Consider the following 27,789-nt stretch of genomic DNA (forward strand, 5'->3'; position numbering starts at 1 on the left):
TGGGAACCACTGGACTAGATGACCTACAAGGCCCCTCCCAGCTCTGTTAATCTGTTAAATCTGTTCCAGGCCAGCTTTAAATACAGCTGCCATCCCTCAGTTGATATCTACAGCAAATGGGCATTGCTTTTGAGCAGTATGGGAAAACAGGAAACTTTCTCTCGAGGGATCTAACTACATGTTGCATTATATTTATGTTTCCCTTGGTTTAAATAGCTGGAGCGGGAAGTGTTGTTAAAAGCTGTGAATCACTCCTAACTGGACCATTATCCATTTCCTTCCAGGCGAGGATGCCTTAGACCTCTTAGCTTCCCTCTTGGAGGAGAATGAAGCAGAAGAAGGTCCTTCAGAGGAGGAAAGAGCAGCTGACCATCATCAGGATGAGTACGATTTACTCTTTGAGGCAGAAGATGACGGGTCTTACACCGAGGAGGTGGGAGAGGAAGAGGAGGGCTCCACTGCCAGCCAGGAAAACTTTGCTGAGCTGTTTGGGGATGTGAGCGACCTATTGGAGGAAGAGAAGAAAGAAGGAAGCGTTCAGGAGACATCGCGTCCCGTAGTTCCTGATCGAGTGGAAGAACCTTCCAAAGAGGATCTTCAAGGTCCCCTGAAACCTTCTTACATTTCTGATGGTTAAAAGTTATCTAAACTGGAGGTTTTGTCTCAAAAATCTTTAACGTGTTGTAGCCTGGCCCCTCCAGCAGCAGGCTCAGAGGAGTGGGAAGAGGTGTGGGGATCAGGGCCAGCACCAGGGCAACCTGGGAGCTCCGAGGGGGAAGAGGGAATGTAGCTGGCAGGGAGAGAGAGAGGTGGAGCCTGGGCCGTCCGTCAGATGGAGAGTCAACAGCCCCCAGGTCTGGGGGCGGCTGATGAGGAAGAGGAGGAAGAGCTGGGCCCAGTGCCTGACACACAGATGTGTAGAAGGCAGAGGAGAGGAGAACAGTGGAAATCTATGGGCCGGTCCTCGGGACGGAAGAGCCACGGTGCTAGCGAAGCCCTGTCCTAACTCTGGAGATAAACAGAAGGGGGCAGAGATGAATAGCTGTGGCAGAGGAGAGGAGAGCAGTGGAAATCTATGGGCCGGTCCTCGGGACGGAAGAGCCACAGTGCTAGCGAAGCCCTGTCCTAACTCTGGAGATAAACAGAAGGGGGCAGAGATGAAGAGCTGTGGCAGAGGAGAGGAGAGCAGTGGAAATCTATGGGCCGGTCCTCAGGACGGAAGAGCCACCACTGCTAGTGAAGCCCCACTCTAACTTTGGGGATAAAAGGCAGGGGACAGAAATGAATAGATGTGGCAGACAACTATTCATCTTTCGGCCAGCGGGACTTGTTAGCCTGCAGTGAGAGAGAAACTTTTATGCTGGGGCTGCCAGCACTCCTAATTAAATGAATAATTGGTTTAAAGTTGCGCCCCTTCCTGGATCGGGATGCTCTGTGCACAGTCACTCACGCCCTCGTCCTTTCTCGCCTGGACTACTGTAACGCTCTCTACATGGGGCTGCCCTTGAAGAGCCCCCGGAAGCTTCAACTGGTCCAGAATGCGGCTGCGCGGGTCATCATGGGGGCACCCAGGTGCTCCCATGTTGCACCCCTTTTAGGCGGCCTGCACTAGTTGCCGGTTGTCTTCCGGGTGCGATTCAAGGTGCTAATTATGACCTTTAAAGCGCTCCATGGCTTAGGCCCAGGGTACCTGCGAGACCACCTACTGCCACCGGTAGCCTCCCACCGTCCAGTGCGATCCCACAGAGTTGGCCTCCTCAGGGTGCCGTCGGCCAGACAGTGTCGGCTAGCGACCCCCAGGGGGAGAGCCTTCTCCGTGGGAGCCCCTTCTCTCGGGAATGAGCTGCCCCCAGAGCGTCGCATAATCCCTGACCTCCGGTCCTTCCGACGCACCCTAAAAAGTTGGCTTTTTCCAGCAAGTCAGCCTGGCCTGAACAAAACAAAACAAAATTATTGATTACTGTTAATTTTAATTTTAATTCTTTTTTTAAAAAATGTCATTATCAATTTTAATTGGGTTTGGGTTATCCCATTTAATTTCTTTTTAACTTTCGTATTATGTGTTTCTTTTAATGTTGTACGCCGCCCTGAGTCCTTGGGAGAAGGGTGGCATATAAATCGAATAAACCTAAATACAAAGAGTTTGTAGTGTTTGGGGAGCTGGGTCTTAACGTAACAGTTTAAAGAAACGGAGCCAAAACTGCAGACTCAAAACAGTTCAGATGTATCCTGGCATATTAAATATTGGGTTTATCATGCGGCTGTGTCCCGAATTTTTAATTTACCTAACCTTGGGCTTCCAATGAGATTTATCTATCTGTCTTCTTTTCGCCTCCCAGATGAGTTGAGAAAATTGCAAGAGCAGATGAAAAAATTGCAGGAGCAGTTGGGAAGGACGGCGATAGGAAATCCAGCTGATTCTGATCCCTGCAAGAAAACATCTGGTAATTGCGTTTTTTTCCCTTTTCGACCGTTCTGCTTTCCATCATGCAAGCTTGTATTTTATCCCATGGATGTTGTTTGCAACCCCGAGCAATTTGCCAAGATTATACAAACCCTAACATCCAATAGAACAGCTCAAATGCTAGCAATATATTTGACGTCGTGTATAAATTTCAGCTTGGACGCGGTGGCTCAGCTGAGCTTGTCGATCAGAAAGGTTGGCGGTTCGAATCCCCAGCACCGCATAACGGAGTGAGCTCCCGTGAGTTGTCCCAGCTTCTGCCAACCTAGCAGTTCGAAAGCACGTAAAAAATGCAAGTAGAAAAATAGGAACCAGCTTTGGTGGGAAGGGAACAGCGTTCCGTGTGCCTTCGGTGTTGAGTCATGCCAGCCACATGACCACAGAGACGTCTTTGGACAGCGCTGGCTCTTCGGCTTTGAAATGGAGATGAGCACAGTCCCCTAGAGTCAGGAACGTGTAGCACATATGTACAAGGGGAGCCATTACCTTCACCTTAACTTATAAATTTCAGATTCAATACAGGTGATCACATTTTGGGTGCTTACAACTAGCCTGTACTTACAACTGCTTGGAGCGTCTCACTGTCACACCAGAAAGTTGTTTACTTCTAGTTTCTGGCAAAAAAACGCCCATTGCAAACTAGATTTGCCTAACAACCACAATGTTCTCTTTGCAACCCCCATATTTGCTTAACAGCTGCCATAAGATAGATCATAAAATCTGGAGGGGTCCCACGAGTGGTTATCTAAACAACCGAGAAAACTCTCGACTGTAATTCCAGGCTCAATTACGGTCGGAAGTCAAGGAATACCACCGATACATTTGTGCAAACATTGTGAATCAGAATGAGGAAACGAGGAGAAGTCATTTCTACAATAGTCACACTCAGCAGAGCATAATAAATGTTCTTGCTTCAAATTCTGCATAAAAAGGAGTCATGTAGTAGATCAGAGAGAGAGAGAAAGGTGGCATATTATTAGGTGTACTATTCATTGATTCATCAACCACTTAAATTAATTTGTTTTGATTGATGGTGCAATTCCCGAGACTGGATAATTACACTTGAACTTTTCATTTTCTGAATCTGTTTCCAGTCTTTGCCAGAGAAGGGATCTCGTGTGGTATTAAAGCAAAACGAAGGCATAATGTTGGCATCAAAATCTGAAATACGATTGAGCTTAAAGTATCAAAGAGAGGGATTAAATATTTACCCTATGCAGGTGCTCCTCGACTTACGACCACAATTGAGCCCAACATTTCTGTCGCTAAGTCAGACATTTGTTAACTGAGTTTTGACCCATTTTACGACCTTCTTTGCCACAGTTGTTAAGCGAATCCCTGCAATTGATAAGTTAGCTCAACCTTGACAACTTGAAGTCCTGTGGACTTCAACTCCCAGAATCCCCCAGCCAGCATAGCTGGCTGGGGAATTCTGGGAGTTGTAGTCCACAGGACTTCAAGTTGCCAAGGTTGAGAAACACTGAGTTAGCAACACTGTCGTTAAGCGAATCAGGCTTCCCCGTTGACTCTGCTGTTCAAAAGGTCATAAAAGGAGATTGCGTGACCCCTGGGATGCTGCAAATCGTCGTAAATATGAGTCAGTTGCCAAGTGTCTGAATTCAGATCAGGTGACTGTGGAGAGGCTGCAACAGTCGTAAGTGTGAAAAACATCTCACTTTTTTTCAGTGCCGTTGTAACTTTGAACAGTCACTAAACAAAACTGTTGTAAATCGAGCACTTCCTGTACAGTCTTACTTTGGTGCTCAACTGCTTTGAAAATCATCCAGTTCGGTACTCGTTGAACTTTGATGCAAAAATTTGGTCCCAGTACTCATCGTTTGTTTAGTGCTCAATGCACAAACTAGAACTTTTTAGTGTCAGCTGCTGTGTGACTCTTATTCCTCGTGGGAAAAGTTTGTTTGGTACTCATCATTTTTGGTACTCATCCTGCCTTCCGGAATCAATTAACAATGAGTACCAGAGTACCAATAGGGATGCGGTGGCTCAGGGGCTAAGACGGTGAGCTTGTCGATCAGCAAGATCGGCAGTTAGGCGGTTCGAATCCCTAGCGCCGCGTAACGGAGTGAGCTCCCGTTACTTGTTCCAGCTTCTGCCAACCTAGCATTTCAAAAGCAGGTAAAAAAGGCAAGTAGAAAAATAGGAACAACCTTTGGTGGGAAAGGAACAGCGTTCCATGCGCCTTCGACGTTGAGTCATGCCGGCCACATGACCACGGAGACGTCTTCGGACAGCGCTGGCTCTTCGGCTTTGAAACAGAGATGAGCACCGCCCCCTAGAGTTGGGAACGACTATCACATATGTGGGAAGGGAACCTTTATCTTTACCTTACCAGAGTACCTCTGTAAATACGTTGAGGCTGTTTGTGATATATTCTAGCTGAAAGCATAACTCCTTAATAAATTCTTTGATCAGGTAAATCAACCGCTTGTGTCATTAAGGAAAGGACTCCTTCCAAGGCTCAAACGTGCCCATCTTTTTCAGCCCAGCTGACCAGTCCTGCTTTACCGCTGCCAAAAAGCCAGTTCCAGAAGTCAAAATCTATGATTGCAGGTATATTCGCCATTCCTTCTGCTTGATTTCTGGGCTCTAAAAGAACGGTTGCAGGAATCGGGTCTGTTTAGTTTGATCAAAAGAAGGACCAGGGGAGACATGATAGCAGTCTTCCAATATCTCAGGGGTTGCCCCAAAGAAGAGGGAGTCAAACTATTCTCCAAGGCACCTGAGGGCAGAACAAGAAGCAACGGGTAGAAACTAATCAAATAGAGAAGCAACTTAGAACTAAGGAGAAACTTCCTGACAGTGAGAACAATTAATCAGTGGAACAACTTGCCTCCAGAAATTCTGGGGGCTCCATCACTGGAGGCTTTTAAGAAGAGACTGGACAGACACTTGTCTGAAACAGTAGAGGGCCTCCTGCCTGAGCAGGGGGATGGACTGGAAGACCTCTAAGGTCCCTTTCCAACTCTTGTTATTCTGTTACAAAATCTGCTTTCATATCTTTGAAAGAGTGAAGATGTGTTTTTTAAGGCAGTGGGAGTTGATATAATAAATTGCAAATAGGCTGGTGCAGATTATATTCTGCGTCTGGAATGTTAAGACGTCGTCATAAATGAGACTTTGGAAAAGGACACATGTTTTTTTTCAGCATGGTCTCTCTGTTGCAGAAAAGAGGAAAGTAAATCAGAATGACTTATTCATGCGCGAAAAAAATACTTATCTCTGTTTTGGGATTGTCAGCACCTTTTGTTATTTTTTTTAAAAAAAACATTTCTCTGGGAGGGAAAAATACACTTGCAGGCAGAATTGATGGTGGCTGATATGCAATTTTATTCCCCTGGGAAAAATTAGTTACTTATTATTAAACAGAGAAGTTGTGGCCCGCCAATGGCCAGCAGAGCTGGCAGCAGATTCGGACAGTGAGGAGGTTGGGGAGGAAGATGGGCCAGTCCTGGAGTCTGGGGAAGGCTCTGATGAGGGCTCTGTGTTGGAGGCAGAGAGGGGGCCAGGGCCGTCTGACAGTTATCAGCTCCCTTCGGAGTCAGACATCAGTGGGGAAGATGAACAGCTGGAACCTGTTCCCAGTGTGCGCATGCGCAGAGTGGCCAGACAAAGGAAACAGCTAAAGAACAGGATCAACTTGGGAGTAAAGCCACAGGTGGATGGTGAATGGCCCCTCCCAGAGAAGATAAAAGAGGAGCGGAAGGGGAGTGGAGTTTGCAGGAGACAATTAGTTCATTCCTGCATTCTTGCCAAGTATTGTGGCATCTGAAAGATACTGGCCTGGCCTGACAAAGATCGGTTATTGTGAACCATCTTGAAAGACTGTGGGAAATGTAAGACTTTGCAGGAGAGGAATTCACTGTCAATTAAATAAAAGGGGCTTATCGGGACGAGGACTCAGCTATGTGCCTCCGGAGGAAGCCTAAATCAGAACAGAAGTTTGAGAAAAAGCTTAACATTTTAAAGTCTTTTCCTCCATATTGGCTTTTTTTTTTCCAGTTTTCTTCTGAGATAATGGTGTCTTCTTTGTCTTCTGTTCCTTAGTGAATAAGGACCACACTTCAAAAGCTTCGTCTAGTCTGATCTCTCAACCACTTAAATCCGTGGTTGGAAACAGACCCACTGCCGATTCCAGTAAGAAAATTCCAATAATTAAAAATGCCGACGTCAAAAATCAAAACGTTTCCATGGAAATCTACTCTGGGCTGAAATTAAGGTTAGCAAATTTATCTGGAATAACAATTATTATTATTATTATTTTTAAATGGAACGTGTACATTTCTTGCTAAGGATAATTCTGCCATTGACACCAAGGGCATCATTTTATTCTGCATGCATAACATGTAGTCCTCGGCTTACGACCACAATTGAGCCCAAAATCCCTGTTGCTAAGCGAGCTAGTTGTGAGGGTGAATTCCGCCCCGTTTTACGACCTTTCTTGCCACAGTCATTAAGTGAGTGCTGCCATTGTTTAAGTTAGTAACCTGGTTGTTAAAGTGAATCCGGCTTCCCCGTTGACTTTGCTTGTCGACACATTGCGACCGTCATAAACATGAGTCGGTTGCCAAGCGTCTGAATTTTGGATATCTGATTATTACGGGGATGCTGTAACCGTTGTTAAGTATAAAAAATGATCCTGACTCAGTATTTTTCAGCGCCATTTTAACTTGGAAACAAATGGTTGTAAGTCTGTTTGTTCTGCTTGGCTTTCAGCCACCGAGGTCTTGGTGTCTTGCTATTAAAGTACATTCCAGTTAAGCTTGTCTCGGCATTCGTTACTGGACGGAAGAGGGGGTCAGAACAGATACACAATACTTAATATGGGAATTGTTGTATCAGGGGTTAAAAAAAAGAGGTAGAAAGTAACAATTGGGGGAAAAATTAATATGTACACTGCTACAAAATACAATATATTATAACTACAATGTACTGTGTTTTCCTGAAAATAAGACAGGGTCTTATTTGACATCCCCCCCCACCCCAAAATAAGTGCTTGGCCTTATTTTCAGGGAGGTCTTATTATTTTTGAGGTGCAGGAGGCGGGCAAGTGTGGTCACCTCATGGCTGCTGCTGTGTGGCAATATTTTCAGAGAGGGCTTATTTTCAGGGGAGGGCTTATTTTAGCGCATGCACTCAAAAGCCCGATTGGGCTTATTATCCGGGGAGGTCTTATTTTCGGGAAAACGGGGTATTTGTAAGTTTAGAAGTTGAAAGATTACGATCATGTATGCCTGAGCAGTATTATTATTATTGTTATTTAGTATTTTGTGTAAAGAAAATTGACCCAGACTATATACTGTTCACCAAGCACTCATATATGTTGAAGAAAAAAAAAACAAATAAAGTTATATCTATATAAAAAAGAAGCCCAATTTGATAGGCAAGACTTTTTAGCCGGAGTATTTTTTTTTTAATGTTTTTTTTATTTTCCATTTCATTTTTGTATAGTCACATATATACTGTGCATAACCGGGGCCATATAACATTAAACAATAAACACAGCCATTCCTCTTATCAGCAGTACCCCCCAAAATAAAAACCCAATGTACCTCTTTGAGCCTCCATACACCCTTTCTTTCGCCCCCCTCCAACTTTCCATCTTCCCTCCATCATTCCCCTCTACCCTACTTCCCCTCCCCCTCTACCACTCCTCTCTCCCGATACACTCCCTCCCTTCCTTCTCACCCTCCCTCCAGTCCTCTCTCCCACCCTCTCTACCCCTCTTTCTTCTATCCCTCTACTCCTCCCTTCGGTGTATTTCTACTATCTATTAATATATTCAGCCTGTCCTATTTTTACAGTGGAATTAAAGAGCAACAGTATACAGTAAAATCTAACACATACTATGTATCCCCCCCTCCCCTCTAACACCCCACCTCCCTTCCCCCCCCCCCCGACTTCCCAGAGCCCGTAAACGGTATAGATTTTTAACAAACACAGTCTACAATATATTAAGACATTAAGCCGGAGTATTTTTGATAAATGTTGGAAACTCCTTTCTACCTCTTGTCGCTCGGCCTCCAGGTTGGGTCGAGCGATGGACGGTTCAGGCGTCCCTCCCTTTCATGGGGATTTCCGATTTCTTTGCAGAAAACCTCGTGTCTCTTCGGCCGAGATGGAAAGGAAAATGTCCGGGCGGAAGCTGATTAGGCTGTCTCAAGTGCAAGACAAACTCCGATCGGCAAATCTTGAAGAAATGGATTGGGTCACCTTTGGCGTCATCATAAAGAAAAAGACTCATCAAAGCGCCAACAATGTAAGTAAGGGCTTGAATGTTAGCTTGGGTGTCTTCGGCCATCGGTTGACCATTTCCATCCCTGGCTGGACAGAGATCAAAGCCATACAGTCCTATGAATTTTGCACTTGTTATATTTAGTTGTGACCTGTTGACCAGCAGCTCCTCCAGCACCCAAATCGGAGGAGGAGGCGTGGTGGGAATCAGGGTCATCATGAAGGCAACCTTGAGGGGGAAGAGGGGATGGAGCTGGCAGAGAGAGAGAGAAACAGAGGCAGAGCCTGGGCTGTCCATCAGCCCTCAGATGGAGAGTCAACAGCCCCCAGGTCTGTAGCTGGCTGTTGAGGAAGAGGAGGAACAGCTGGGTCCAGTGCCTGACACGCAGGATGTGCAAAAGGCAGAGGAGAGGAGAGCAGTGGAAATCTATGGGCCGGTCCTCAGGACAAAAGAGCCACAGCTGCTAACAAAGGCCCACCCTAGCTCTGGGGATAAAAGGCAGGGGGCGGAGATAGCAATAGCAGTTAGACTTATATACCGCTTCATAGGGCTTTCAGCCCTCTCTAAGCGGTTTACAGAGTCAGCATATCGCCCCCAACAACAATGTGGGTCCTCATTTTACCCACCTCGGAAGGATGGAAGGCTGAGTCAACCCTGAGCCGGTGAGATTTGAACTGCAGAACTGCAGTCAGCTGAAGTAGCCTGCAGTGCTGCATTTAACCACTGCGCCACCTCAGCTCTGATGAATAAGTGTAGCAATAACTTAGCAATATCACTAGCACTTAGACTTATATACCGCTTCATAGTGTTTTTACGGCCCTCTCTAAGCGGCTTAGAGAGTCAGCCTCTTGCCCCCAACAATCGGGGTCCTCGTTTTACCGACCTCAGAAAGGCCGAAGGCTGAGTCAACCTTGAGCTGACCAGGATCGAACTCCTGACAGCGGGCAGAGTTCAGCCTGCAATACTGCATTCTCACCACTGCGCCGCCAATTAAGCCGACGGTTGCAAATAAATAAATAGGAAGACGCTTGCTCTCCGTGTTTCCTCCAGGGTAAAACGTTCAGCATCTGGCACCTGAATGACCTGCGTGACTTCAGCAGGTCCGTCGCCCTCTTCCTCTTCGGGGACGTTCACAAGGAACACTGGAAGACGGACCAAGGCACTGCTGTGGGCCTCCTCAACGCTAACCAGATGAAGCCCAAGGAAGGATCAGAGGAGGTATGGAGAAGTTGGGGTTGGAGGCCTCTGGGTCTTTACCTCAACAAACACCTCGTGACTCTTTTGGGTAATGTAAGGTTTGGGTGGTAGAAGAAAAGGAGAAATCTGTGCGAGCTTCTCCTGGGTTTTTGAGTGTTTCTTGACTCGGGAACCAGTCCTGAAGTGAAGTAGGAGAACTATCTCTCCTGTCGGCTATCATCCTTGAAGGTCCCTGGGCTGAAGGCCAGAAGAAAGTTCTCTGAACAGTGTTGAGGAGCAGTTGGGCTGTCTCCTTAGAAGAGGACCTCCTTGAGAAGGTCCTTCCTTGAAGGTCCCTGGGCTGAAGGCCAGAAGAAAGTTCTCTGAACAGTGTTGAGGAGCACCTGGGCTGTCTCCTTAGAAGAGGACCTCCTTGAGAAGGTCCTTCCACTCGCAAACTTTTCCTTGCACAGAACAGATAGTTTTGGGTGATCCGGACACAATCTTGAGTGTTTTCAGTTGTCCGCAGAAAGAAAACAAAAGTTGAATGGAGGGGAATCCACGTGTTCCAGGATAACATTGCCGGATCCACTCAGGGTCGGGGGTTTTGTCTTCCAAGTTTTTGGACTTCTGGAGGTCATCTTTATGAAACTTCTCTCTAGCGGAGTGTTTGCTGCTCTTTGCGTGGTACTTGTATGGCTTTTTTTGTTGTTGTTGTTGGCAATTGGGGTGTTGATGGTTGACTATTGTTGGCTGTTGTTTCTTTGTGTTGCCAGGCCCACACCTTCTAAGTACTTGATAAGCTGGTAGTAAATCAGCATTTCTGTTGACCGATGGGGGCCTGTTTCCCAGCCTTCAATTATTTCCCTGGCTGTTTATGTCCCTGCCCGTCCAACAATCTTAGTTAGCTGTAAAATTGAATGTGTGTCCTTGTTCGCTGCACTCTGCTAGAGAGAAGTTAGGCTCCATTTCGAATACAAAACCTCTGGGGGTCCCGGTGACCGACCCAGATCAGATCCTGTAAAACAAAGCTGGTTTGTTCCAGATAAACCTTGAAACACAGTTGTTCTTGGGCCACTGAGTGTGGAAGAAGTGAAGAGTAGGAGAAACATCACTTTAAGGAGCAGCAGTTTCAGTACTGCTGAAAATGAGTCCAGGATCATTTTAGAGGAATTAAATCTTCCTCGTCGGGCAGCCACGAGGCCTTTGGTGTGGGAAAAATCACAGCTCCTTTTCCCAAGAAACCGAGCCACGATATTCGCCTTCCTCCTGCCACGAAAATGTGGTTAAAACGGCTGAGACAATATTTGCTTGGTTAGGGCCTTTCCTCTATCACGGTGTTGGATATAGATTGGTTCAGCTTCCTGAAAGCCAAAACTTTCCCCCCCCCCTCGTTCTTCTCAGGTGTGTCTCTCCGTCGATCACCCCCAAAAGATCCTGATTTTGGGGGAAGCCATGGACTTGGGGACTTGTAAAGCGAGGAAGAAAAATGGGGAGCCTTGCACGCAGATCGTTAATCAGGTAAAAAGGGTGTTTGGGGGCTCCAGGTTTTCATACAGGTCGATACTACTACAAATTACAGTTGGGGGGGGGGGGCGGGAATCATGAAAAGGTTTATAGGCAAATGATCCCCCTCAACGGATGGCCAAGAACTCTCTCTCGGCTACGAATTTCCTTCATAAAAATAACACAGGGACTCCTCGGTTTAACGACCATAAATTGAGCCCAACCTTTCTGCTATTAAGCGTTCTGCCCTAGGCTTCCTGGGTCAGTAAAAATCACATGTTTAGTCCCCAAAACCCTCTTTTTATTTCAAAGGCCCTGAATTGTGTTCATTCCCAGCCTGTAATGAGTCCCAAACAGTTTGTGAAGAGTCTGGCAGAAGTCTGCCAAAGTCTTTCGGGATAAGTCTGATAAGCACCTTTATCTCCCTTGAAACGCTGCCAAAGACCTAATTGGCAATTAGCTTTGCAAGGCCGCACGGAGCACAGAGTCAAAACAGCTTTGTTCTGCCAACTCTCCATTCTTGATTTTATCACATCTTTTCTGTATTCTTGTTTCGTCTGTTGGGCCTTCAGTAGTTTTTTGTTCCTTACTTCGATTAATAGATGTTCTTGACTTTCTTTTAAATAATCAGCCAGTGCATGTTTTTCTTCTTCAACTGTTTGCTTCACTTGTAATAATCCTCTGCCACCTGATTTTCGGGGCAGGTATAGTCTATCGGTATCACCACGTGGATGTAAACTGTAGTGCATTGTCATTAGTTTCCTGGTTTTTTGGTCCAAAATGTCCAAATCAGCTTGTGTCCAGTTAACTATGCCAGCTGTGTATCTTATAACTAGTATTGCCCAGGTATTTATGGCCTTGATTGTATTTCCACCATTCAATTTAGATTTCAAAATTTTCCTAACTCTGTTGGTGTACTCTCGCCTGACAACAGTTTTTACTTCTCCATGCTTGATGTTATCCAACTGCAGAATGCCTAAGTATTTGTAGGCTTCATTTTCTTTGCATTTAATTAGTTGGCCATTGGGCATTTCAATTCCCTCACATGCAGTGATTTTGCCCCTTTTTATGGATACAGTGGCGCATTTTTCCATGCCAAACTGCATTGAAATATCGGTGCTGAATACTCGGACTGTGTTTGTCAATGATTGGATTTCTATTTCCGACTTTCCATAGAGTTTCAAATCATCCATATATAGTAAATGCGAATTTTTTTCAGCTTCTTTGGCTGTTTGGTAGCCTAATTTCATTTCTTTTAAGATTACTGATAGTGGGATCATTGCGATGATGAAGAGAAGAGGTGAAAGTGAATCACCCTGGAAAATTCCTCGCTTGATATTAACCATTCTGTAGATCTCATTCCCTACTGCCAACTCAGTTCTCCATTGTTTCATCGCCTTTTCAGTAAAGGATGTAATATTTTTGCTAATGCCAGTTGTTTCTAAGCATTTTATGATCCAACTATGTGGCAGTGAGTCAAATGCCTTTTTGTAATCAATCCAGACCATATTCAAGTTCGTTTTTCTGTTCTTACAATTTTCTAATATCATTTTATCAATTAGAAGCTGATCTTTTGTGCCCCTGCTCCTTCTTTTGTTGCCTTTTTGCTCTACTGGCAAGATGTTGTTTGTTTCCAAATAATCCATCATGTTATCTGCAATAATGCCTGTGAGTAATTTGAAGGTTGTTGGCAAGCATGTTATTGGTCTGTAGTTTTCAGGTGTTGTTCCTTTACTTGCATCTTTCTGAATCAAGTATGTTTTTCCAGTTGTCAACCATTCATCAATTTGGCCCTCTTGTAAAATTTCATTCAGTTGCCTGGCCAATATTGCATGTAAACTGATCAGATATTTGAGCCAGAAACCATGTAATTGGTCCTTTCCAGGTGATGTCCAATTCTTTACCTTTTTAACTCGATTTTTGACCATCTCAGTTGTTATTTCTAATACTTGCATTTGTTTGTTGCCAATGCTTTTCTCAAAGTCATGTATCCACTTTGCTTCCTTGTTGTAGTCCTTTGCATTTTCCCACAATTCTTTCCAAAATTCAACTGTGGCCTGTTTTTCTGGTTTTTCACTTTTGGTGTCACCATTCACATTAAGACTTTGATAAAAATGCCGTTGGTCTGATCGAAATTGCTGATTTTGTTTATATTGGATGATTCGTGCCTCATATCTTTCAATTTTTCTAGCTGTTGCTGTTATCTGCTGTTTTACAATCTCTACAGCTTCATTGATGTTTCTTGTATCCAATCTATATCTTCTGATTAGCCGATCTATGATTTTGTTGTTTTTAAGCCGTTGCTCATGCATGTTCTTTAAGTTACTAGCATCTGCCCTTAATTTTTTGATTTTTTGTTCTAAACGGATTTTCCACTTTGGCTTTGATGCTTTTTCTGTTGTGTGACTAGGTACTTTAATTTTAATGTCTAGTTCATTAGTGACTATTACAGCTGCGCTGTACATTAACTGGTTTGTTTCCAAGATGGATCCCGGTTCAATTGTTGAAAACACTGCATTAACCATTTTCATTATTATTATTATTATTATTCAGCATCTCAGTTTCATGTACTCATTGGTGTCTCTTGTTGCAGAGCGAGTGTGAATATTGTCAGTATCACATACAATCCGAGTATCGGAAACGGAGCTCGAAGAGGGCCGACCTGCAGTCCACTTTCTCCACCACCCGGGCACCGAAACGGACAGCCAAACGCAACCTGGGCTTGAAAGAGAAGCTGTGCCAAGACGGTTTTTACTACGGAGGGGTTTCCTCGGCGGCTTATGCTGCTTCTGTGTAAGAAAATGTCTCTGCGTTGCTTTTGGGGGCATCTGACCTGATCCCTGGAGTTCGCTTGTCCTGATCTTGGTTTAATTAGATTTGATTAGGTTAAACAGAGTTGGAAGGGGCCTTGGAGGTCTTCTAGTCCAACCCCCTGCTCAGGCAGGAGACCAGATACCATATCAGACAAATGGTTCTCCAGTCTCTTCTTAAAAACCTCCAGTGTTGGAGCCCCCCACAACATCTGGTGGCAAGGAGTTCCACTGGTTAATTGTTCTGACTGTCAGGAAGTTTCTCCTTAATTCTAGGTTGCTTCTCTCCTTGATTAGTTTCCACCCATTGCTCTTGTCCTGCCTTCAGGTGCTTTGGGGAATAGCTTGAGCTCCTTCTTCCTTGTGGGAGCACTTCAAATACTAAAAGACAGTTATCATGTCAGAATACAAAATAAGCGCATTGGAAGGGACCTTGGAGGTCTTCTAGTCCAGCCCCCTTTCTGAAGCAGGAGCCCCTTTACCATTTCAGACAAATGGTTGTCCAATCTCTTCTTCAAAACCTCCAGTGATGGAAGCACCTTGATTAGTAGTAGTAGTAGTAGTAGTAGTAGTAGTAGTAGTAGTAGTAGTAGTAGTAGTAGTAGAAGCACCCTGATTAATAGTAGTAGTAGTAGTAGTAGTAATCAATGAAATTTGTGACACATCATTAAATGTTTACTTGACTGAGTTTCATGCTTAATGAATCAAAGAAATAATAATAATAATTTTGAAAATAATACAATATAAATTAATTATAAATGAATAATATGCATGAATAAATAGATAAACTCCATTTGCAGCTAGCAGGGATTCCCTTCAAGGAGCAGTTCCACTAAATTGATTGTTCTCCCTGTCAGGAAACTTATCTATAATAATATAATAATAACCCTCAACTTCCAGACAGGAGACGTTCCACTGATTGATTGTTCTTACTGTCAGGAAATTTATCTATAATAATAATATTATAATAATAATAATCTGAATAGAGCTGTAAGGGACCTTGGAGGTCCTCTAGTCCAGCCCCTTCCTCAAGCAGGAGACCCTTTACCATTTCAGGCAAATGGTTGTCCAATCTCTTCTTGAAAGCCTCCACTGATGGAGGACCCACAGCTTCTGGAGGGAAGTCATTCCATTGATTAATGTTCTCGTTAATCAGGAAATTCCTCCTTAGTTCTAAGTTGCTTCTCTCCTGGATTAGTTTCCACCCATTGCTTCTTGTTCTACCCTCAGGTGCTTTGGAGAATAGCTTGACTCCCTCTTCTTTGGGGCAACCCCTGAGATACTGGAAGGAAGGAAGTTGGGAAGGAAGGAAAGAAGGAAGGAAGGAGAGAAGGAAGGAAGGAAGGAAGGAAGGAAGGAAAATGGGAAGGAAGGAAGCAGAGAAGAAATGGAAGGAGGGAGGAAGCAAGGAGAAAAGGAAGGAGGGAAGGAGAGGAGGGAAGGGAGGAGAGAAGGAAGGGAGGAGAGAAGGAAGGATCTCTCCTTGATGAGTTTCCACCCATTGCTTCTTGTTCTACCCTCAGGTGCTTTGGAGAATAGCTTGACTCCCTCTTCTTTGGGGCAGCCCCTGAGATATTGGAAGACCGATATCATGTCTCCCCTGGTCCTCCTTTCCATTAGACGAAGCATGAGAAGAAGGTCCAGGGGGTGACCCAAGAGCAGAGTTCCAATATCTCAGGGGCCGCCATAAAGTTTAGATTACCTGGAGGGAAACTAATAAGAGAGCCGAGGTGGCGCAGTGGTTAGAGTGTAGTATTGCAGGCCACTTCAGCTGACTGTTATCTGCAGTTCGGCGGTTCTAATCTCACCGGCTCAAGGTTGACTCAGCCTTCCGTCCTTCCGAGGTGGGTAAAATGAGGACCCGGATTGTTGTTGGGGGCAATATGCTGACTCTGTAAACCGCTTAGAGAGGGCTGAAAGCCCTACGAAGCGGTATAGAAGTCTAACTGCTATTGCTATTGCTAATCAAGGGGAGAACCAACGTAGAAGTTTGCTCTTTGTAAAATCGGAATTCATGGCAACGTTTTACACAGACCAGTGTGTGTGGCTTTTGATTTCCAGCCCTCGAGTTGTGTTCTTGTGTTCTCCCCCTTCAGGGCCGCGGCCGCCGTTCCCAAAAAGAAAATCCAGACGACTTTGACGAATCTGGTCGTGAGAGGAGTCGATGCCATCTTGCAAGAAACCAAAGAGAAATTGGGTAAACTTCTCTTCTGTTTTCGGAAGCATCCCATCTCGGATAGGCCCGGTTCTTTCGGCCTCCTTCTTTTGGCCTTCAGGATAGTTCTCGACTTACGACCACAAACGTTCCGTGACTAAGCGAGGCAGTTGTTAAAAGGAGCCTTTTACAAGCTTCCTTGCCAACGTTGTTAAGTGAATCTGGCATCCCTATAGGCCAGTGGTTCCCAAACTTGGCAACTTTAAGACTAGGGGACTTCAACTCCCAGAATTCTCCAGCCAGCTCTGCTGGCTGGAGAATTCTGGGAGTTGAAGTCCACAAGTCTTAAAAGTTGCCAAGTTTGGGAACCACTGCTATAGGCTTATCCAAAGGTCGCAGGAGGGCATCACGTGACCCAGGGACGCTGCAACCGACATAAGTACATGCCAGTTGCCAAGCGTTTGCGTTTGGGCCACGGAGATGCTGCAGCGTATGAAATAAGGGGCACAAATCCGGTTTTACGGTGCGGTTGCAACTTCGGGCAGTCGCTAAATGAAGCGTCGTAAGTCGAGGACTGCCTGAAAGTTGAAGAGCTCCCTCCGTCTCACCTGGGGTTCCGTTTCAGGTCTGGGAAAGCCTCCTTGCTCGGAAGAATTCAAGGAGCTCCTGGCGATGCCCTCGTGCGGGGCACGGAACCTCCAGAAACACTTCGCCCGAGGAGGGGCAGGAGGTACGTCGGAAAGGACCACGGGGGGGGGGGGGGAAGGATGCTGGTTTGGGGCTTGAGAAGAGGCGTCAGGTCGATGGGGATTCTTGGTCACCCAAGTCCTGGTTGTGCCAAAGGGGCTTTTCTCCAAAGGGTCCCTGTCCTTTCATGGTTTCCTTTGAAGGCATTTCACTTCTCCTCCAAGCAGAAGGTCCTGGTTCTGGTTCTTCTCCTCCTCCCCTTTGTATTTCTTCTATTTTTCTTCCTTTCTTCTCCTCCTCCTTCTTCTGCTTCCTCCTCCTCCTTCTTCTCCTTTTGGTATTTCTTGTATTTTTCTTCCTTTTTGATTTCTTTTCTTCTCCTCCTTCCTCTCCTCCTCCTCTTGGTATTTCTTGTATGTTTCTTCCTTTTTGATTTCTTCTTCTCCTTCCTCCTCCTCCTCCTCTTTGCATTGAATTTTTCTTCCTTTCTGCTTTCTCCCCTTCTTCCTCCCCTCCTTCCTCTCCTGAATCTTCTTGGATGAGAAACAAAATGTCTTCAAGGAAAATCAAAGACCGGTTGACTTTTGCAAAAGCAGCTTTCAGATATCACATCTTCAGTTTTCTCTCTCCCTCTCTTCTTTCTTTCTCTCTCCCTTCCTTTCTTTCGCTCTCCCGTTCTCTCTCCCTCTCTTTCTTTCTTTCTCTCTACCTTTCTTCCTTTCCTTCTCTCTCCCTCTCTTTCCCTCTCTTCTTTCTTTATCTCTCCCTTCCTTTCTCTCTCCCTTTCTCTCCACCCTTCCTTCCTTTCTTTCTCTCCTTTCTTTCTTTCCCTTTCCTTCTCTCTCCCTCTTTCTTTCCCTTTCTTTCTCTCTACCTTCCTTCCTTTCCTTCTCTCTCCCTTTCTCTCTCCCTCTCTTCTTTCTCTCTCCCTTCCTTCTTTTCTCTCTCTCCCTTTCTCTCTCCCTCTCTTCTTTCTTTCTCTCCTCCTTTCTTTCTCTCTCCTTTCTTTCTTTCCCTTTCTTTCTCTCTCCCTTCCTTTCCTTCTCTCTCCCTTTCTCTCTCCCTCTCTCCTTTCCTTCTCTCTCCCTTTCTCTCTCCCTCTCTTCTTTCTTTCTCTCTCCCTTCCTTTCTTTCTCTCTCCCCTTCTCTTTCCTTTCTTTCTTTCCCTTTCTTTCTCCTTTCCTTTCTTTCCTTCTCTCTCCCTTTCTCCCTTTCTTTCCTTCCTTCCTTCCTTTTCAGGATCTACAGGGAAGCCCACCCCAGCTATCCAATCCATCTCTCCTTCAGCTCTGCTGAAGCTACAGAAACAGCAAATGTTGGCGGCCAGGAAGCGAAGATCTGACGAAATCCAGAGGAGGTAACAACACCTTTTTGTTTTTTTGTCCTGTCGGAAAACATGGCTTGATGCTCCTATTATTTTGTAGTCCTCGACTTACAACCATTCGTTTAATGACTGTTCCCTGTTACCAAAAAAAGTGACTTTATACGGAAACTAAATAAATCAATATAAACCGTAAGAATACTAGCAACTGAGTTGCGTTCATGAGAAGATAAGGAAAGATGAGAAGGACAATAGTAACACAGCCTTACTAGGTAGATTTATGGGGTTGTGGGAATTAGTTGTTCGGCAGAGTGACGGCCTGGGGGAAGAAACGGTCTGATCCAGGATTTGGGGATTGTCATCATCAAACCTCCATCCCTTCCCGGGAAATGCTAAAAACAGCCGTTGGAGCTGATGCTTCCTGGCGTTTTATCTCTCCTTCACCCAAAACTAGAATCCTGATTTTCACCCTTCGTTGCAGATTTCTTCAGGACCCTGCGGTTAAAAAGACCCCAGTCTCGCCCACTTCTGTGGGGCAGGCTGTGCTGCCGTCCCCAACGCCAGCGTCTGAGTTTCCTAAAGCTGCACGGCTGTCCAGCCCCCAGACCCCCAGACTTGGTTCGGGTCTCTCTAAAGGGGACGACGTTCTCTTCTTTGACGACTGCCCCCCTCCGGCCCCCAAACTGAGCCGCTCGGCAGAAGCCAAAAAGGTAACGGGGACCTACGGCTCGTAATTCCCTTATGTCCAAAAAGGCAGGATATAAAATGAAACAGTTTCTTTGTGTGTGCGTGTGTGTGTGTGTATATCCCAAGCCTCCTTTCCATGAACGTCGCCGCAATTTGTAATGCTAGATTTTCCCCCTTACCAGAGGGAGCCCCCTTGTGGAGTACTGTGAATCTGTTTACCGTGGCAACTCCACAGCACCGTACAGTAGAAGCCATTTTAAGGCACAACAGGCTGTATCTTAACAGAACACACACCCCAAGGAGTGTTAGGGGTGTCTTACCCCCTACAGTACCTTTTTCCCAGAGAGTAAATCATTTGTGTACCAAGTTTGGAAATTGCTTGAGGCGTTCCAGAGTTATGCTGGAACACACACACACACACAGTCATATATATATATATATATATATATATATATATATATATATATATATATATATATATATATATATATATATATATATATATATATATATATATATATATATATATATACATACATACATACATACATACATACATACATACATACATATATACATATACATATACATATACATATATACACATATATATACACATATATATACACATATATATATACATATATACATATACATATATACATATACATATATACACATATACACATATACACAAAGTTTCAAAAACAGTCATTAAAATGCAAGCTAGCATAAAGGGGAAATGGAGGAGGGGAATAACAGAACAGGCTACCAATGGCGACCAAATAATCCATCAAATATATAACAAAAGTGACCTCCAACTTATTTTAAGTAGAGAAGGAGAAATACCATAAAACAATTGTTTTTTTTTTTTAAATTTAAATAATAATATTTAAACTGTCTTAAAATCATAAATAGCCTTTAAAAAAAATCAATAATTGTATTCCTTTCTTGATTGTAATTATTTACAGTGAAGGAGGAATTGGTTTATATATGGTCCTTTTTAAGATCTTGATTTCCCAGCATTGCCTGCTAAAACATTTTTTTAGCCACTTTAATAAACTTTCTGCCAATTCTCCAAACCATGAATATTGGCTTGCTTGCTGGTTTCAGTGACTTATTATTATGTAAGAATTGGGGTTCCTTCTAGAATTCCCCCAAAATTTCTACTTGAAACACAGATGGAGAATTGGATGCTAAATGGCACAAGCCTCTCCCCCCACCCCACCCCCAATTTTTCTTTTGTTCAGAGGAGGGAAATTTAAGATACATGGCACACCTTGGGCAATTTAAATATCTTGTTGTATAACCTACGATTTCACATTTTCAACTTGTGGGGAACGAATGTGTGAGCACTGGACGTATGTCACTTTTTAGAAATAAAGGTTTCTGAAAGGCTGGGTTTCATCGGGTGTTCGGGGTGCAACTTCCTGTTGTCGTGCTGGCTTTTCATCTGAGATTTAATTAAAGTGGTTGGCTATGTTTCTCTCTAATGCTTTCTCTTAGATGGCAGCGATACAGAAACTGCGCGCCAAAGGCCAGATCATTTCCAAAGTGGATCCCAACAGCGTCAAACGGAAACGATCGGATGTTGACGTCCCAGGGATTTCCGAAAGAGTGGAAAAAAATATCACGGAAGTAGAAGGTGCGGGGAACTCTAGATTCGATGACAGTCATCCAAGAGTTACTTTTGTTTTGCCTGTTTACAGGTGGTCCTCGGCTTACGGCCACCACTGAGCCCAAACTTTCTGGTGGCTAAACGAGACATTTGTTAAGAGAGCCTTGCCCCGTTTTTACAACCTTTCTCGCCGCAGTCATCAAGTGAATCACTTAGCATTGAGTAGTGGGTAAATTAATAGCATGGTCATTAAGTGAATCTGGCTTCCCCGTTGACTTGTCAGAAGGTCGCCAAAGGGGACTGCGTGACGCTGTGACCGTCGTAAAAGTGAGTCAGCTGCCAAACGTCTGAATTTTGATCACGGGGCTGCTGTAACGGTTGTGTGAAAAACAACCACAAGTCCCTTTTTTTACGTCAAGCAGTCGCTAAATGAACTTTCGTAAGTCAAGGACTCCCTGGATTTATTTATTTAATTCCTACGCCACCGTCATTATTTCTATAAATCTCTCAAGGTCGCCTGACTTTCGACAAGCAAAGCCAAGTGGGGAAGCCAGATTCACTTAACAACTGCCTCAAGAAAGGTTGTAAAATGGGATGGAATTCATTCAAAACTTGTCTCGCTCAGCAACAGGAATTTGGGGGTGAGTTGTGATATAGATAGATAATTAGATAGAGAGATAATGATAGATAGATATAGCTAGAGAGAGATAATTAGATATAGATAGATAGATAGATAGATAGATAGATAGATAGATAGATAGATAGATAGATAGATAGATAGATAGATAGATAGATAGATAGATATGGATGCATGGATAGCAATAGATAGATGATAGATAGAGAGAGAGAGAGAGAGAGAGAGAGAGATAATTAGAGAGATAATTAGAGATAATGATAGATATAGATAATTAGAGAGAGGGATAATTAGATGTAGATGGATAGATAATGATAGATATAGATAATTAGATATAGATATATAATGATAGATATAGATAGAGATTAGATATAGCTAGATAATGATAGATAGATATAGATAATTAGATATAGCTAGATAATGATAGATAGATATAGATAATTAGAGAGAGAGATAATTAGATATAGATGGATGGATGGATAGATAGATAATTAGATATAGATAGATAATTAGATAGAGAGATAATGATAGATAGATATAGCTAGAGAGAGATAATTATAGATAGATAGATAGATAGATAGATAGATAGATAGATAGATAGATAGATAGATAGATAGATAGGTATAGATAATTAGATAGATATAGATAGATAATGAGAGAGGGAGATAATTAGATATAGATAGATGATAGATAGATAGATAGATAGATAATTAGATATAGATAATGATAGATAATTAGAGAGAGAGATAATTAGATATAGATAGATGATAGAGATAATTAGAGAGAGAGAGATAGATGACATAGATAGATGAGATGATAGAGAGAGAGATTTCATATCTAAAAGAAAAAATAGTTTGACCGGTTAAACAACAGCGAAGATAAACAGATCCTCAGAACAATTCAGTCTGGCTAACTGAGATTAGCCAAAGGAATCCTCTTGCCCAGCTACACTACAGAAGTCTGAATTTGTGTCTCTGTGGGTTTCCGCAGAAGGGGGAGCGTTAGAGCCCCTGGAAAAGAAGAGGCGCCAGCAGCTGGAATACCTGGAATCGGCGGAGTTTCAAGAGATCCGGAATGCTCGCTCCAGGCACAACGGGGTCCTTAAGGAGGTGAGCCCATCCTACGTAAATCCACCTGGGGAGCGGCCAGGAATCGGTCGAGGAATCGACAAGAGCCGAAGCGTGGCTGCGCTTACGTTCTCGGCCTCCGTTTTCCTTTCTTTCGCGGAAAGTTTGTAAACATCCAGGCCCTTTTAAATTTGGTAGATTGGATCGTAAAGGGCCCTTCTCCGTCACCGTCATAACTGGAACGGTTGTGAAACGTTGCTAAACGAGGATGAACTCTGGTGGGGGATTTGGAAGGCTACAACTCTTAACTTAAAAAAAAAAACTTTGGTGATCCAATTTGAATAAATTTTACAGTAGAACTTGAGGTGCTGATTGCAAGTAAAATAGGAAATGAGAATCGTACCTATCATAGTAGGGGGGAAAAACACTAAAGTGATTTAATTACCATATTTTTTGGAGTATACGACGCACCTAGCTTTTGGGGAGGAAAACAAGGGGGGGGAAATCTGCCTCCCAGCAATTTGCCTCCTTGCAGCTAACAGCAAACCGTACAGACAATATACACTTTGTAGTGTTACATTTCAGACTATCCTTGTACAGATGCTGTTAAAATTGATGTGCTTTCTGGAAGTATAGTTATTCTCCCCTATTTAAAAGAAGATGCAATAGCACTGGGCCTCTTCAGATCAAGCATTTATTTTAAAAATCTTCTTCATTTTGTTCAGCTGTCTAGAACAATAATAAAGCAGTCTTAAAAAATACGTCTAATCATTCGAACATTCTTTAGGCATTTATAGTTATTGACTTACCTCCTTGCAGCAAACAGCCTGATTAGCACAAGGAAAATCAATCTGCCTCCCACCAATTGAGCTAGGATGTCAGGTGAAGTCAGATGCTGGCATTCTGTTTGGGGAGTTTCCTGTTTTAACGAAGGTGTCCTAGTTCAGATGTGGTGGCGCAGTTTTGATTTTTGCACCCTAAACAGCATCAGTGAAATGGGGAAAGGAGGGAGGGAGGAAATTTGTCTTCAGCATAACTCATGTCATATGTACCATTTGTTTTACCTGGCGAGGTTAAAACTTTATAATCTCCGGTTCAATCTCTCTTCCTTGCTCCCGTATCTCAGTTTGAGGCTGAGATGCAGGAAAGGTACTTCGAGCCCTTGGTGAAGAAAGAACAAATGGAAGACAAGATGAGGAACATCCGAGAAATGAAATGTCGGGTGGCAACATGCAAAACGGTAAGCCAGGTGTGGAAGGAAGGGAGGAGGGAGAAAGAAAGAAAGAAAGAAAGAAAGAAAGAAAGAAAGAAAGAAAGAAAGAAAGAAAGAAAGCAATAGCAATAGCAATAGACTTATATACCGCTTCATAGGGCTTTCAGCCCTCTCTAAGCGGTTTACAGAGAGTCAGCATATTGCCCCCAACAACAATCCTGGGTCCTCATTTCACCCACCTCGGAAGGATGGAAGGCTGAATCAACCCTGAGCCGGTGAGATTTGAACCGCTGAACTGCTGATCTAGCAGTAGCCTGCAGTGCTGCATTTAACCACTGTGCCACCTCGGCTCTAGAGAGAAAGAAAGAAAGAAAGAAAGAAAGAAAGAAAGAAAGAAAGAAAGAAAGAAAGAAAGAAAGAAAGAAAGAAAGAAAAGTAAGAAGGAATTAAGGAAAGAAAGAGAAAGAAAGAAAGAAAGAAAGAAAAGTAAGAAGGAATTAAGGAAAGAAAAAGGAGGAAGGGAAAAAAGAGGAAAGGAGGAAGGATTATGACTTCCACCTTTCTTTTATTGAGTAAATTATCTTTTTGTTCTTCCCTCTCCTTTTTTGACCCTTTTTAATTCCCATAAATTATCAGTCCTTTTCGGCAAAAAGTCCCTATATAATTGTTCCATTCTTCGAGAAGAGTCTTTATTATTTTTTTTCTTTTCACCCGTGAAGTGCAACTACACCTATTTCAAACTGCTGGATTCGTGTGTGGCGGAAGGTCACGCTTACCACTGGCACAACGGGGTGAAGAGGTTTTTCAAGTGTCCCTGTGGGAACAGAGCTATTTCGCTGGACAAACTCCCCAAAAAACACTGCAGGTACGTGGGTGTGGGTGTGTGTTTGTGTGTCTTCCTTTTGTTTGCAACCCCTGAAAAATGGCTTATTTATTTATTTTTCCTCTTGCAGAAAAGAATCTTACACAACTTTATTCTTGGACATATGCAATTATTCCAAGCCTATTAAAATTGGGGTTCAAGCCACATTGTACAATAAATATTTTAGCAATAGCAATAGCAGTAGACTTATATACCGCTTCATAGGCCTTTCAGCCCTCTCTAAGCGGTTTACAGAGTGTCAGCATATTGCCCCCAACAACAATCTGGGTCCTCATTTTGCCCACCTCGGAAGGATGGAAGGCTGAGTCAACCCTGAGCCGGTGAGATTTGAACCGCTGAACTGCTGATCTAGCAGTAGCCTGCAGTGCTGCATTTAACCACTGCGCCACCTTGGCTCTTGGCTCTTTAGAGCAAATTGAAAACAAGTTGTAGAATTCAGCAAGGCAATTAGTGAAAACCAGGTTACATTATAATTATATGATGAGTTTTCGTTAAAGAATGTCATTAATACAGGGTAACTGTATTATATTTCTTCTATTATGGTTTGACAAATAAATTAAACTGGATTAAATTATCACATATCCTGAAGGGCATTCAAGTGCATGAAGTGTCACTGGCAAAATATAATAAAATATCTTATTCTTGATGGAATATTTTCCATCAAAGTAGAGGTTATCCTTGATGGGAGATTGGGGTGCCCCTTGTCCAGTCTCTTAAACTAAAGAAAAATCAGGGTTTTAGCAACAGACTTTCTATGAATTATCTTGTCTTTGTCCTCCTATTATTATTAAGACACGAAATAAACCTTGGTGTTTTTTTTTCTGCCTTCTTCCTGTTTCAGTAATTGTGGCCTCTTTAAATGGGAACGTGATGGAATGCTCAAGGTAAGACTCAGCCAAAGGTTTTTGCTAACAAAATTGGATTAGAAAGGAAGTCATATATTGGGTCCCTTGGTGCTCTTGGTGAGCTTGAAGGCGTTTCATGACCAAACTAGGTAATATTCTCAGTGCTAGAAGGAGTGGGGTTTGGTCCCTTCTAGCACTGATGATGTTACCTAGTTGGGTCATGAAACATCTGCAAGAAAACTACCAAGCTCAGAGGGCACCAAGGACCCCACAGGCCTCCTCCTCCTCCTTGCAAACTCCACCCCCTTATAGCCCTGATAAAGTTACCTACTTGGGTCATGAAACGTCTGCAAGAAAACCACCAAATTCAGAGAGCACCAAGGGCCCCTACCGTTCTCCTCCTCCTCCTCTTCTTCTTCTTCCTCCTCCTCTTCCTCCCCCTCCTCATTTCTAGCACTTATTATGTTTCCTAGTTGGGTCATGAAACATCTGCAAGAAAACTACCAAGCTCAGAGGGTACCAAGGACCCCACAGTCCTCCTCCTCTTCCTCCTCCTCCTTGCAAACTCCACCCCCTTTTAGCCCTGATAAAGTTACCTACTTGGGTCATGAAACGTCTGCAAGAAAACCACCAAATTCAGAGAGCACCAGGGACCTCCTCCTCCTCCCCCTACTTACCCCTCTCCCTTCCAGCACTGATGAGGTTACCCAGTTTGGTATTAAATCATCTGCAAGAAAACCACCAAATTCAGAGAGCACCAAGGGCCCCCATGGTTCGTCTCCAAGCTACAAACATTCTTTTCTTTAAGAACTCTTAGCTTTGAAGATTATTTCCTGTTCTCAGAAAAAATCCAGACATTCAAGTCTGAAGTTTATGGCCTAGAAATTTCAAGGAAGAAACTTCAGGGAGAACTTGTGAAAAATATCTGGAATTGGAATTGCATTTGGGTGCGATTATTGTTAGAAGCTAGCTTGTCCTGTGTGACGCCATCACCTTATCTACAGTTAATTATGGGTAATGGGTGGAAGCTTATTTTGATGGGAAGGATTGTGATGAATTGAAGCTCTTTCGATGGGCAGCATTCGCAGCTTATAGGGACGCGGTGGCTCAGTGACTTAAGACGCTGAGCTTGTCGGTCAGAAAGGTCAGCAGTTCGAATCCCTAGCGCCGCGTAACGGAGTGAGCTCCCGTTCCTTGTCCCAGCTTCTGCAGTTCGAAAGCAGGTAGAAAATGCAAGTAGAAAAATAGGGAACCACCTTTGGTGGGAAGGGAACAGCGTTCCGTGCGCCTTCGGTGTTGAGTCATGCCGGCCACATGACCACGGAGACGTCTTCGGACAGCGCTGGCTCTTCGGCTTTGAAACGGAGATGAGCACTGCCCCCTAGAGTCAGGAATGATTAGCAGTTACGTACGAGGGGAAACTTTACCTTTAATCACAGCTATTGGGCCATTTTGTTTTCTAGGAGAAGAAAGGTCCCAAAATCGGAGCAGAAACTCTTCTGCCAAGAGGGGAAGAGCACGCCCAGTTTCTCAACAGCATGAAATAATGGCGGATGGAGCCTGTCTTCGGCGATTGAATTCCCCATCTGGAGAAACTCCCTTCCCGTGAAACGTTTTCGCACAGCCATCTTCCTTCCCTGAAGAGTCCGATCCAAATAACTTTTTCTGTTTCTTTGAAACCTGGAAGGGTTTGGGGGTCTAATCTTCGCCCTTTCGTTGGATTTGGGAAAGAAATGTCATCTTGGATAGTTGATGGCGTAGTTTAGAACGGAACGGTGAAAGTCCGTTTCTTGGGAACGGTGAAGTCTGAGATTTTGGCAAGTTTAGGATGAGGCTGGGGAAAAAAAATACTGATCTCCTGTTTTCTGAGTTTCAGTTGTATCTGAAGATATACTTCTCCTGATCGGTCTTCACCTAAAGCAGAGGTGTCCAAACTTGGGAACTTTAAGACATGTGGACTTCCAACTCCCAGAATTCCCCAACTCCTAGAATTCCCCAACTCCCAGAATTCCCCCAACTCCCAGAATTCCCCAGCCAGTCTGGCTAGGGAATTCTGGGAGTTGGAAGTCCACAAGTCTTAAAAGTTCCCAAGTTTGGACACCCCTAGCATAAAGCACAGGTGTCCAACCTTGGCAGTTTTGAAGCTTTAACTCCCAGAATTCATGGCTGGCTGGGGAATTCTGGGAGTTGAAGTCCACAGGACTTAAAAGTCGTTGAGGTTGGACACTCCTGGTCTAAAGGTTAAGGCTTCGTCATCCCTTGAAATAGGATGTTTTAAAAATCCTCCTGCTTTAATGTTGGATTGTGAACAGCACACCTGTGTGACCTGTTGGATTTAGCCTCAGCATCATTGATATACGTACCCCAGGGGTTGAAAGTGATTTTAATAAAACCAAGAGAGCTTTAATAAAACAAGAGAGTGTTTTACACGCTTCGCTTTTTTTTAAGATTCTGTTTTAATCCAGTAACT

General features: G+C 43.8%; 1 protein-coding gene across 1 annotated transcript; it reads left to right on the plus strand.

Moving 5' to 3' along the window:
* Positions 1 to 283: 283 nt before the first annotated feature.
* Positions 284 to 26,972, plus strand: MCM10 (minichromosome maintenance 10 replication initiation factor; the record flags this gene model as incomplete). Its single annotated transcript, XM_087722576.1, has 18 exons — positions 284 to 602; positions 2,340 to 2,444; positions 4,898 to 5,035; positions 6,530 to 6,701; positions 8,576 to 8,741; positions 9,768 to 9,935; positions 11,298 to 11,414; positions 13,993 to 14,192; positions 16,306 to 16,406; positions 16,990 to 17,094; positions 18,291 to 18,408; positions 18,854 to 19,082; positions 20,566 to 20,704; positions 22,302 to 22,420; positions 23,505 to 23,618; positions 24,311 to 24,456; positions 25,316 to 25,358; positions 26,783 to 26,972. Coding segments are annotated over 18 exons (2,583 nt in total), but the record flags the coding sequence as incomplete, so codon positions are not given.
* Between the last annotated feature and the right edge of the window lie 817 nt (positions 26,973 to 27,789).

Source organism: Thamnophis sirtalis, unplaced genomic scaffold (genome assembly GCF_051295495.1).
Source record: "Thamnophis sirtalis isolate CommonGarterSnake01/CBP01778 unplaced genomic scaffold, rThaSir2_p1.2 scaffold_9, whole genome shotgun sequence".
Taxonomy (NCBI): domain Eukaryota; kingdom Metazoa; phylum Chordata; class Lepidosauria; order Squamata; family Natricidae; genus Thamnophis; species Thamnophis sirtalis.